The following is a 13,275-nucleotide window of genomic DNA, read 5'->3' on the forward strand; positions in this document are numbered from 1 at the left end:
GGCTATATGATCAGGGATTGTGTCCTTAAATTGCTCTAGCATAAATCAGATCACACAGCCCTTGGAAAAGTCATAACTGCAGAGGCGGAACACCAGCGATTAAACTGAAGAGAACTCTCGCGCAAACTCAACATGAGTCTGTTTATTATCCCTTTTTAAAGTTCGAAATCGTTGACGGTAAGCCTCAGGGACAATTTCATGAATCTGTAACACAGCCATTTTAACCTTATAACTGACACTGTCGGCTACACTAAGAGCTGAATATGCTTCCTGCGCTTTACCAGTCAACACACCAACATTAAAGTGCAGTCAGAATCAGGCCAACTCCTAGCGTCAGCAACACGCTCAAACAACAAAAAGAATGTCTCAGGGTCCTTCTCATTTAATTTAGGCAACAACCGTAAGTTCCCAACGATATCAAATGTGTCCGGGGCACGGCCAAAAGAGGAACGACCCCTAGGTAAATCTGGGTCACCTTCCCAGAGCAAACTCTCCCCTGAGAGCTTTCCTTCCCTAACCAGCTCTAGCCACTCTTGTTGCAGCTTGATTTTAGCATGCTCCAAATCCTGTTTAAATTCCAATTCCTTTTCAGTCGGTAGAGCATGTTGTTTGCAACACTAGGGTTGTGGGTTCGATTCCCACGGGGGGCCAGCACAGAAAAAAAAAAAAAAAATGTATGAAATTGTATGAAATGTATGCATTCACTACTGCAAGTCGCTTTGGATAAGAGCGTCTGCTAAATGACTAAAATGTAAAATGTCATATTTTTCACGGTCATGCTCTAGCTGTAACAGAAGCAGTTCTTTCTGCTGTTCAAAAAGAAGACTACTAGGACTAACAGATGGAGCGGCCATTGTAATGTTTCGAGGAGGCGGCAAGTCCTCAGCAGAGGCTGCCCCAGTGGTAACTTCAAGAATACCACTCGCCATCAAAATCACCCTAATATACATTTTTTGACGTTTATCACTAATTTCAACCTTGTAGTGTTCAGAGACATTCAACAGCTGTTCTTTAGTACATAAGAGAAGTGACAATCGCACTGCGCACCACAGAAGAGAGATGATAGATATATATATGGAGCTTCCCCAAAACCTACAGTAACTCAACCCTAGTCTTCGTGCAGATTTGCGGTGGGTAATTACGCACTGTAACCCGCTGGCAAGGAAATAAACCACCCAGCACGCTGGCAGATTCCCCCAAGCCACGGATGTGCCCCTGAGACAACTGCTCAGTCCACAGACACCACACAAAAATAACAAAATAACCATGCCCAACCTATTCCAAAATGAAAGCCTAACAGGCGAAAAAGGCTATAGCTCCGGGTAGCAAGTTTCACTACCCTATCCAAATCTCCCGCTGAGGTACACAGCCGATTGTACTCACCTCAGACCGATGCCCCAAAAACCAGTGGGGCAAGAGTTTCCAGGCTGGGCAGGGGCCTGGAAACTAACCAATGTACTCTATCCACCGCAGTGGCAAGTTTACCAAAAACAAAAAAAGTAAACCAATACTGGGCCTACCAAACTCAAACTATAACAAAAGATGCAAACAAAGCACCTCCAGAATTTAACATTAACTCCACATTTTCTCCCAAACACAACACACATACTAGTAAGCCAAACAACACTAGTATTAGTCCTTCATAATGCAACAAAGTGTTATACGCCAAAATGTCTAGGAACCAACCTTATGATCCTGGATGAGCCCCCACTTGTCACAAACCGGCTCAAAGTTCGTAACAAAAGGGAGACAACGTGGAGACAAGGAATAACAAAATGCATTTATTAAATAAAGTAAACTAAATACAATTAACAATGGTGTGTGTAATCAGTAATGTAAGTGAGTGTTTTGCATGCATAGATGTGATAATGTGGGGTTTTAAAAGGTGCCAAAGCAAACAACCAAAAGGCCACAAAAATACCACAACAAAATCTATAAAGGTGTCTGCATGGAGAGAGTCTCTCCCAATGAATGGGGAAGAGGTGCATTTATCCTGGGACACACCCAAGCACAGGTGTGTCCCATTTCTCTGACGACCCTCCCGGCTCCGCCCACCGACATCCTATTAAGGAAAACAAGAGCAAAGAGAAAGAATTCGGCAGACAGAGTGGGAGGGTCGTCACACTGATCGCGTCGGTATGTCAATACAAATTTCAATATTTCTACATACACAGCCCTGATTGGCAGATAGGATCAACTAGACTCTAGTCTAGAGCCTACCCCGCTTACCCCTTCAAAGTAGGAGGATACATTATGCAAATAAATGACTGGTCATTTGTCAGAATAATACTAATCAGATTGTGATGTCATGCTGTGGGCCAAAAACTCCATCCCACCTAAACATGCTGAAATTCAAATACAAAAAGCTCTTACACTAGTAAAATGGCATTATCATAAGTTATTTCAACCTCATAGTGGGGAAATATCATTAAGAAAACATGAAAATCATGTTATTGACTGCACTGTCCCTTCAACAAAGTTGACATGGGTTCTCTCATTTGGTATTGAAGAATCCCCATTTCTATATCATCAGCTTTAGAAAGCGAGCTGTGGTTCTAATACAAAAAAATGTATTGATACGTTATGAGATTGTATGCTGGTCTTAAAAATGTAATTAAAAAGTATCAGCTCAAAAAGCACAAGCAATCTATTAAATGTATAGCCATCGGTTTTGGTGTATGAGTAGGAGAGGCATGTGGAAGAAAAATATAATAGTAAAGATCCCATACAATTGTGTGTGTCCTTGCTGTTGCAAGTACAAAAATAACAAAGAGAGGGGGAAACATTTCTCACTACCAGAAAATAATGGGCAAAACGCAGCGAGCACCAAGCTCTGATGCCTATTGAAAGGAAACATTTTAATTTCCTCCACAAAGACACCCCAGCTGTGTTACAAGCCGAAGACTAGCTCCCTGAGGTCATGTCTCCTTTTAGTGGGACTCTGGTACTTGAGCTGAAGGCCTTGTTGGTGAGAGAGTACAGTTAATAGATTTTCTTTCTTCCCTGAGCTGTTGTTGAACAAAACTATTATTGATTTAGAAAAATTCTTGCTGGGGCTCTTTTGTGCCTGGGGTCTATGGTAAAAAGAGAATACAAAAACAGACTCTGCCTAAAAACCTGGCCTTCAAGCAGAAATGCAATTTCACCAGCTCCCATCTGACAGCAAGCAGTCCATTTTTCCCACAACAATGGCTGCCTGTTTTCTCTCCCAGCCAGTGTGGAACAATCAGGTGGGAAGAAAGGTAACGGGTAATGTATAGGTAAAGGGGAAAGGATGTTGGCGCCCAGCAGTGTTCACCCTCTGTGACCCCTCAACACTGGACCCCTGCCACCCCCACAGACTCAAAGGGACTGATCAAAAAACAAAGGATCAGGGACATCGACATGTGACTGATGCATCGTGCAGGTTTTGTCTATTCCACTGAGTGAGTAGATGGGTGACAGGAAGTTATCTAGAGAGAACACCATGTTTCATGAAAAGGAATGCCCAGCTCTGCCATCACAACCAGAGTGAAAGTAATTTATGAGGGAACAAGATGGAATTTCAGTTCTGTGTAGTCCTGTACGCTTTGTCAAGGCAAGTGAGAGGACGACTGGAGAATCTAATTGGATACTGGTATGTTCAAACCGCAGTGCCCTTGAAGCTGAGGAAATAATACTGGAGGTACAGCACCATTCTGTGATTTCTAAGACACAGGAAGAGACTTGTAAAGCCCAATACAAATAAACTCAGATACCAAAAAAACAAAAAAAACAATGTACCTATTCACACATTCTATACAATTCTAATCAAATCCAAATTGATTTGTCACATACACATGTTTAGCAGATGTTATTGTGGGTATAGCGAAATGCTTGTCAATTGAAGGAATGTGTGTGTGTGTGTCCAGTCATTGAGTGTGTTCATCCCTGGGAATGCGCTGCAGCTGTTTATCTCCAGCACTTTGGAGTCGTTGTTGGACCCTGGCTCCCACAAGCATGCCCCACAGGCCCTTCCCAGAGGTGCTGAGACATGCAGCGTTGGACAGGGGGCACAGTGAGGTGGGAGGGACTGTGGGAGAGGGGGGGGGGGGCTCAGCTCAGTGGCAGGACCCCACACAGCTGCTCTCGTTCTTCAGGGAACCCAGCCGGGGAGCGTCGCTCAAGCGAATAATGCCACTAATGAGTGTGGCCATGCGGCACAGGCGGGGAACTGGAGCGTCACTCCCACAACACTACAGCCTGCCTGACTGACTGTGGTGGACCAGCCTAAGCTTGGACATGAACATGGGGCAGGCGGGAGGAAGAGCAGCAGAGCTGGAGGCAGGAGGCTCAGGACAGGCAGGAGGCTCAGGACAGGCAGGAGACATCCATAGGGCAGATCAGTAAAGGCAGTTGGTAGTCTTTAGGCCAGGGAACTTTATTAAACAGGGCATCACAAGGAATGTGAATCTACCATATGAGAGATGGGGGCGGGGGTCTAGGAGAATGTGGTGGACTGGGTGAGGGTGGCTCAGCTGGCTGCGATAAGGTGGAATTGGCTTGATCTGTACAGTTTGGGATACGCATGGCTAGGCTACAAAACCACTTTTGTGAAGAGGCAGATTCATGAAACAGTCATGGCGAGTGCAGAAAAGACAGAATACAGACATTTCCAAGGAAATGAATCCTGTACAAGCCCCTTCACAAAATAATTGACCAAATCGCTTATTACATATCATTTCAATAGGAGAAAAAGCTGTACAATGAATCAGCTTTACAAGTTTTCAGTTGTTGCCACCTGTGTGGCCTCCAAACAGCAGCTTTTCATTTCAGTGATGTCAGCAATTAAGCCATACTGTGGCCCTGACCAACATGAATGGGGAGGTCATCACAGCTTTCGTGAACTTAAAACCCACCTCAGTGCATATTTTAATGCAGAAATGTGCTGTAACAAAGCTTTGAACATTCTTGAACCTGATGCAACCATGGCAAATGATTTGTTTTGCACAGTAATACCTCGGTTATTACATGCAACATTCTCAGAGGATTGTTGACCTATACGGAACATGATGGTTAACAATAGGGATGTAATGACTCACCAATAAACATTTGAACCGGGGACTGATGCGTAAGATATGAGTGCATCTGTTGCAGTACAAACCGATCCAAATTAAGCATGCATCGGTCAGAAAACCCATTCAAATGTCAAGAATCGCCTTCACAAGTGATGTTTTTTTACTCATCGTTTTATTCCAAAAATAAAACATAAAAAAAAATCTGTTATGACTGAACTGTTGTGTCCTCTCCTTCAGTTCAGTAGTCTATCGAACTTTTACGCATGTAAGTGCATACAACTGTCAGATAACAACTGTGCACACAGTGCTGTTTTAGTTGAGTGACAACCAATGTTAGGTCATTGTTAGGTCATTGTTACCAAATGCGCTGTAGACAATTGTACCGGAGTTTTACCGGAGTTGTGTAGCCTACGGGAGTGGAAGCAGCAACTCCGATCCAACTGCTGATTTGGGTTTTCAATCATTCAGATTGTTCAGGTTCATCATAAGAAATAGTTTTGCTTTAAAGTGTCAGTATATTTGGTCATTTTTACATGAACAGCGCAACTTCATAAAGGACAGCAATCATTTCGCATTCATTGGTCAGAGCTTAAATTCCAAACGGTCTAAACCAGGGTTCCCCAACTGGCCCCCAAAATTAATTATGGATATTTTTTTCATAAAAAAAAATATATATATATATATATATTTTTGTATTTAAAATAAATCTCACACCCGAGATGCAAAAACTCCCAAATGCAATGTCCCAAGAAGGAAGTTACCCTACCTAAATAATGAAAAAGTAACATTTTAACCTAATTCATGAGGAGAGAATGCAGGAGACAGTCAACTAATAAAGCAGGCAGCGGAACATTTTGTTGTGCTGCTGAAACGTAAAGCTGCAACTGCAGTGCAATCAATAGGAGGTGAACAGCGCCTGGTGCTGATAATATGCTACCTTGTTATGCAACATACAGAGAAAAACTACACCAGTCGAGTAATTCATTTAAACAATAATCTTCATTTTAATTTGACTTCACAAACAACAAGAGGGCTTAATTGGAGTCTATTTCTTCCGAGCCTATGCCTATGTAAAATAACAACTGGCTGAGGTAGGCTTAACAGCATCTTCCACAAAAAAAAAAAAAAGGCCTAACCGGACAAAAACGCAGCATAAATAAAACAATAATTTAAAGAAAAAAAGGCAATGTCTGAATGGTCTTCCCTGTGGCTCAGTTTGTAGAGCATGGTGTTGCAACGCCAGGGTTGTGGGTTCGATTCCCACGGGGGGCCAGTACAAAAAAAAAAAGGGGAAAAAAATGCATGAAATTAAATGTATGAAATGTATGCATTCACTACTGTAAGTCGCTCTGGATAAGAGCGTCTGCTAAATGACTAAAATGTAAAAAAATGTATCGGGATAGCCTGTTCCCGTAACGACAGAACAAACAAAAAATCCTGTCAGCTTGAGACCTAAATATCCCTGGATAAGCACTCATGATAATGTTAGTATTTACTAAATACAGTCATACAGGCCACTAAGCTACTTACTCAATCGGAAAAGTAGCCTCGGTCACGATCTTGTGGATGTCGGGTGAGATGGATGTGATTTTGACCTCGATTGACTTATGTGAAAGCCGGTTCCTGTCGTGAGTCTATATTGCGTACATAGAGGAAAATGAGTACTATTACAGGTGTAAGTCAATCCAAACATTGTTAGCACGTAAAATGCAAGTATCTTTATTGTGCTGTATTCCTCTGAGCATCCCACCCAAAACACACAAGGACTCGGCGTTCCTGAGCGCATCCCTGATTTGGCTCGATGTCTGGAATTCAATCAGCTCAGTTTGAATTGCAGCCTCATCTAGCAAGTGTATCGTTTTCTTAGCAAAGGAGGAGAATTCTCCACCTGGGCTGACTGTGAAAGGATCACGTACTAACGCAATGATATCTTTGGGCATGCTGTAGTCTTCAAATCTGGTGGAGAAGTTGTCCCTCAGGTGCTTGATGAAATCTTCCACCACCTCTGTGACAATGCTGCGGCCTGCAGTCGTTTCTTCAGCGTGCTGAAGTGCAATAGCCTTCCAGACGACAAGTCCAAATCGAACAACTCAAACTTCGAAGTAAAGGCCTCAAGTTTTTCCACCATGTCCACAACAGTTTTTCCTCTTCCTTGTAACTACAGATTTAACTTGTTTATGTGACAGAATATGTTAGCCCAAAAAGCAGTGTGTGTACATTTACGTCATTTAGCAGACGCTCTTATCCAGAGCGACTTACAAATTGGTGCATTCACCTTATGATATCCAGTGGAACAACCACTTTACAATAGTGTACATCTCTATCTTTTTTTTGGGGGGGGGGGGGTAGAAGGATTACTTTATCCTATCCCAGGTATTCCTTAAAGAGGTGGGGTTTCAGGTGTCTCCGGAAGGTGGTGATCGACTCCGCTGTCGTGAGGGAGCTTGTTCCACGATTGGGGTGCCAGAGCAGCGAACAGTTTTGACCGGGCTGAGCGGGAACTGTGCTTCCGCAGAGGTAGGGAGGCGAGCAGGCCAGAGGTGGATGAACGCAGTGCCCTTCTTTGGGTGTAGGGACTGATCAGAGCCTGAAGGTACGGAGGTGCCGTTCCCCTCACAGCTCCGTAGGCAAGCACCATGGTCTTGTAGCAGATGCGAGCTTCAACTGGAAGCCAGTGGAGTGTGCGGAGGAGCGGGGTGACGTGCGAGAACTTGGGAAGGTTGAACACCAGACGGGCTGCGGCGTTCTGGATGAGTTGTAAGGGTTTAATGGCACAGGCAGGGAGCCCCGCCAGCAGCGAGTTGCAGTAATCCAGACGGGAGATGACAAGTGCCTGGATTAGGACCTGCGCCGCTTCCTGTGTAAGGCAGGGTCGTACTCTGCGAATGTTGTAGAGCATGAACCTACAGGATCGGGTCACCGCCTTGATGTTAGCTGAGAACGACAGGGTGTTGTCCAGGGTCACGCCAAGGCTCTTAGCACTCTGGGAGGAGGACACAATGGAGTTGTCAACCGTGATGGCGAGATCATGGTGTAACTTGCAGTTAAGGCTTCAATGTTTCTGCGTCGGGCCTCTATCTGGGGCGGGAAGGCCACTTTGAAAGTTCCATGCTGAGATTCATAATGATATCCGAGATCAAATTCTTTGCAAACAGCGACATTTTCATTGCAACTAAGACACACTGGCTTGGCATTGGGAAAATATGGTAAGATGAATGCATATCTCTCTGTACATCCTTTCCTGAAACTTCCATTTTCATTATCCACTTTTCTTTTGATACTTTGAGAGTGACATTTTCTCTTGCTATCAAGCTAATTGTTCTCAACAAATGTTGACATCAGAAAAAGTAGTGTAGCCTACAGTAGGCTACGTAGACCTGTTTTTCCCCACCAATCAACACACAGAGAAAGACAAAAATAATAATTGAAGAGACATGGTGATTTTATGAGCGTAATCTGATCAACATTATTATGTTATTGTCACTGAATTTATTATGTACTAATCAGATGTGTTAAAAATGTTGTTCAATTTGTAGTGTAGACCAACTAATTGTGCTAATATACTAATTATGTTCTGGCCCGCAGACTATTAGCTCAGAAAGAAATTGGCCCGAGACATAACCTAGTTGACGAACCCTGTCTAAACCATTCGCTTTCGAGACGGGGTAAAATCCAAAGCTGCATAATATTAATTGGCTAAATGCCATGCTAATTTCTAAATGTAAATATTGACATAGTACTAGCTCAAAACATTTTGAATCTGTAAAAATGACAACTTAATTAGTGGGTGATGGTGATTTCAAATAAAAAGTAGGGGGACAAAAAGCATACATTTCCACCACCCCTAATATTGATAGTGGTAGATTGTAGATGCTCAGTCTGGGCTCAGCTGCCTACACACACCATGGACACACACACATCCACACAGAGAGAGAGAGAGAGGGCCACTCAGCTTAGAGAAGTAACCTCAGACAGATCCAGTTCCTGAGGTCCCTTCAGCAGCAGAAATTAATTTAAATAGAAATGTGTTAATGCAATACATTTTAGTGCATCGAATCGCTTCACATTAATTCGCACCCCAAATCAAACCGAATCGTTTCTAAGTAAAATGCATCATTCCTGTATCATATCGGAGCCCATGCAGCTAGATGTGTATCGAATCTTTCATGAAAGAAGTGATGCACATCCTTAGTTAACAATTTTATGGGCCACAGCTGCAAAGAAAAAGGTGTCTGGATTCTGGAATCCAAAAAGCCTTGGCCACCAGGGGGAGTTGGTGTGTTGCAATGAACTCCACACCTTCAGGTGAACATCAATGGAGTTACAGGCACCAATGTAAGTTTGTAGAGAAGAGTCTCCACAGAGGGTTTCTGCATTCAGTAATAACCTGTATCTCTATGTATTAGCACATATTGTAAAAAACAATAGCAATTGCACTCAAAATACACAGAAGTGAAAGGAAGCTGAAGTGGCTTCTTGGAAATCTAGGCTCTAGCCTAGAAGATAGAATTTTCTTTTTGACAGTGGTACTCATTTATTCAATTCTTCAGCTTTTCATTCAGTCCAGCGCCTTTGTCAAAGCCAAGAAACATTAATATTTCAATTTAAAAGAAGTGGGAGTTGTAGCAGCACCTTGTGCGGTATAGCACTGTTTACCCACCCCTTTTCCTTTCAAGTGGTAGCCTGCTGTTCTCTTAGTCTACACATAAATATACCTTAAATTGATCACCTTTCATTGAGTGGCTGGCAACCCGTGGCCTTGTCAGGTGTGTTGAATGTGTTACCTGAGGCTGCCTTGACAGAGTGCTTTTGTAGGAAGTCCAGGGTCTGGGCCAAAGCCTTCTTATTGCAGTGAGTGGAGAGCTCTTCATTACATTCAAAACACCTGTGAACGAATTGGAGAGATAGAGAGAGCAGCAAACAAAGCCATCAGCTTACTGATACGGAATTGTCATTCTTTGAGGTGGTGTGAATAACTACTGCTCACAACATTTACTGGAGATATTCTGAGGCAAAATATAAATATTCAAATAACTTTTCAGTTCAAGATACTCTGCTACAATGAACACAAAGGGACAGGAATAGTGCTACATTAGCCTATTTGGAATGGCAGAATGGCTGTAAAAAAAAAAGTGTTGTCCTGTTATAATCTGTATATTCCATGTATTGCTGTAGGGTCCTCACCAGGCCTTCCAGGTGCCGAGGCTGATGGTGATGCAGTGGGAGTCAGGGTGGAGGGTTTGGTGGTGCTTGGTGGAGTGCTGGCTCTCTGACTGGCTACAGCCCTGTGAAAGGGGTAAAGGTCACTGGATCACCATTTCTTAGATAGGCTACCACCATCCATACACTTTGCCGGTCAGATTGTTACAAATTAAACAAACCGTGTTTAATTTCTGAATCACATGTCAAGTGCAGCAATTCATACATCAAAATATTGACAAAACCTTCATCGTCCCACCTTAGATAAAAGCTTTCAAAGTCCAAGCTCACCTGGAAGCCGCACTTGAGGCATACGAGGATGTCGTGGCCACTGGCTGGCTCTCCATCTATCATAGTCCTTTCCCTCAGGCAATCTGAACACATCGACCACATGCTCGAGGTCACTGCCTTCTTGACTGAGCTCAGGTCCACCGCCTTGCTGACATGCTGGCAGGTCAGCCCTGAGGAGCACAAAGTCACATAGATTTTGCTCGCTAACCCAGCATCTACAAATCCCTTAATGACCATGATTTACAAATAAAGGCAAATAAAGGAATGAACTACACAAATCCCCTGCCATAGAATGAATCAGACATGATTGGACTAGCCATTACTAGAGCAGAACATGCGGAAGGCTTATTGGGTCAATTAAACTTCTTTAGGCAGCCTGTATAGAAACATATGTTTTTTTCATCACAACAGGGAGCATGAGCTTCCCATGATCTTACCGCTAACTTCGTCCGACGACTCCTCATCTCGAGGCTTCCTCGGCTTGTTAGTCCGCTTAGTCATGTCGGCAGCTTTCAAGGAGAAGGGATCCTTTAGCCGCATCTGTAGCTGTAGATTGGAGAGACATAGGAATATCAGTACTACTCTGGGTTTTAAGCAGTGCCCAAAACCAACCGGGCCAAGAGAAAACATTGAAGGCAAATCTAAGAGCTTTGCTGCATGATTTAGTATAGGGCTGGGCAACTCTAACCAACTCAGTGACCTTGTGGTTTGAGTGTCCGCCTGAGATTGTAAGGTTGGGATTTCGATCCCTGACCGAGTCATACCAAAGCCAGTAAAAATGGGACCCAGTGTGTCTCTACTTGGCACGCCGCATTAAGTAGATTGTCCAATTTGTAAGTCGCTCTGGATAAGAGCGTCTGCTAAATGACATAAATGTAAATGTAAATGTAGATAGATTGGGGGTAAGGACCTGCGATAGACTAGCGTCATGTCCAGGGGATATACTTGTTCATCAACCTGCCTCACGCTACAGAAACAGGATATCTATTCTAACTCGTGCAAGGTTACTTACTTAATGGGCATCTCTGGCATTGATGAGCTGCTGTATGTGCAGGCTTTTGTTTCAGCCCAGCCCCAACACACCACCAGCTTCAAAGAATCATATAGTCATGGTCTTGAATTGCCACCAAAATTAGAATTAGTTTAATCTAGTGTGGGTAAGAGCTGTAAAGTGGCCAGACTGATGATGCCTGGTCTCCAGAGTGAACTAACGTTAGGAGGGCACAGTCACACACACAATAATCTAAACAACAATAGCTGAAATCTGTTTTGTTCTGTAAAGATGTCGACAATGGTTCATTCAACTAATTTATAAAGTCATCAATTTCAACATGATGTAAAAGCATATGACACAGCTCTATTTTGTAGAAGGCCATAGCTACAAAAACAGAAAATTAAACGTTTGTGTTTCCAAATCTATTTTAACTGGGTTACACTTAATATAACAATATAAAACCAAGTCAACGTTTAGCTAACGCAGTGCATGACAAGTTAACTAATGTGACAGGTAGCTACTAGTACTGTCAAATTGGTCGCCATATAGACTAACGTTAGCTAGCCAGTTAACTAGGGAGTTCGTGGTTTTAAAAGCTTTTTACTACTAGCTATTTAGCTGGCATGCCACAATGCCTCTGAAGATATAAAAAATATGATGTTGCTAACATGAAACAACTCACCTCTTTGATTTTGCCCTTAAACTGGCCAATGAGCTAGCAAGTTAGCTAGCTAGCTAATATGTCAACACACTGTAGCGTCGTAGCTTATGTCAAACGATTGAGAACTTTATTGTATGTCATACACGACAAGAAACTCGAATGATGTCCATATAATACTTGTAGCTAGTGTCCAAACGCAAAATACAGTTTCAGTTATAATCTTGACTTTCTAAAACTGTCGGGAACATCGAAAGCTAGCATCTGAACCCACAAAAAGTCACATGGTCAAATTGCTGAAGTCAACATGTGACGCAATACGGTGGCTGGTTCAGGATAAACACAGCTAGCAGGAAAGGCAAAGTTATGATGGTAGGAAAGTAAATTATGGAGCTATATTCTTAAGAAAATATGTATGATCAGCGTATGCTTGTGTAAACATACTACATATTTGATTTGAGAAGTGCGCTTTACTGTCTTTTGTGTGAAACGTACACTTCGGCGCACGCGCAATGTTGCGCATGTCAGTCAGAAGGACGGTACTTGATTGTTTTGCAGTTGAACACTTTCTGGGAATGAACGATTTTGCATCCGAAGAGCTACATTTAGCTAAACCTAACCATTTTCCTAACCGTATCCTCATTATCCTAACCTGCCACGTTAATTATCTTAACCAGCTACGTTAATTCTCATAACCTGCTACATTTAGCTAAACCTAACCATTTTCCTAACCGTATCCTCATTATCCTAACCTGCCACGTTAATTATCTTAACCAGCTACGTTAATTCTCATAACCTGCTACATTAGTTATCTTAACCTGCTATGTAAACATTTTTATTTAACCAGGTAGGGAGGTTGAGAACACGTTCTCATTTACAACTGCGACCTGGCCAAGATAAAGCAAAGCAGTGCGACACAAACAACACAGAGTTACACATGGAATAAAAAAACGTACAGTCAATAACACAATAGAAAAGTCTATATACAGTGTGTGCAAATGAAGTAAGATTAGGGAAGTAAGGCACTAAATAGGCCACAGTGGCAAAATAATTACAATTTAGCAATTAAAACACTGGAGTGCAGAAGATGAATGTGC

The 13,275-nt window shown here is 42.7% G+C and overlaps 1 protein-coding gene across 5 annotated transcripts in view; it reads right to left on the bottom strand.

Moving 5' to 3' along the window:
* LOC115175760 (ubiquitin carboxyl-terminal hydrolase 45) overlaps nt 1–12,490 on the bottom strand; it is a 44,521-nt gene extending 32,031 nt beyond the window's left edge. For 3 of the 5 annotated variants that reach the window (XM_029735272.1, XM_029735262.1, XM_029735246.1), the window contains exons 1-5: nt 12,203–12,489; nt 10,964–11,072; nt 10,527–10,696; nt 10,221–10,321; nt 9,821–9,921 (exon numbers count right to left, since the gene is read on the bottom strand). In XM_029735272.1, the coding sequence (XP_029591132.1) occupies nt 9,821–9,921; nt 10,221–10,321; nt 10,527–10,696; nt 10,964–11,066 (475 nt within the window). In that variant the 5' untranslated portion in view covers nt 11,067–11,072; nt 12,203–12,489. Of the gene's footprint in view, nt 1–9,820; nt 9,922–10,220; nt 10,322–10,526; nt 10,697–10,963; nt 11,073–11,538; nt 11,616–12,202 lie in introns of all 5 variants that reach the window. The other 2 variants (XM_029735254.1, XR_003872098.1) reach the window with 2 other exon arrangements.
* Nucleotides 12,491–13,275: the final 785 nt, after the last annotated feature.

Source organism: Salmo trutta, chromosome 3 (assembly GCF_901001165.1).
Source record: "Salmo trutta chromosome 3, fSalTru1.1, whole genome shotgun sequence".
Lineage (NCBI taxonomy): Eukaryota > Metazoa > Chordata > Actinopteri > Salmoniformes > Salmonidae > Salmo > Salmo trutta.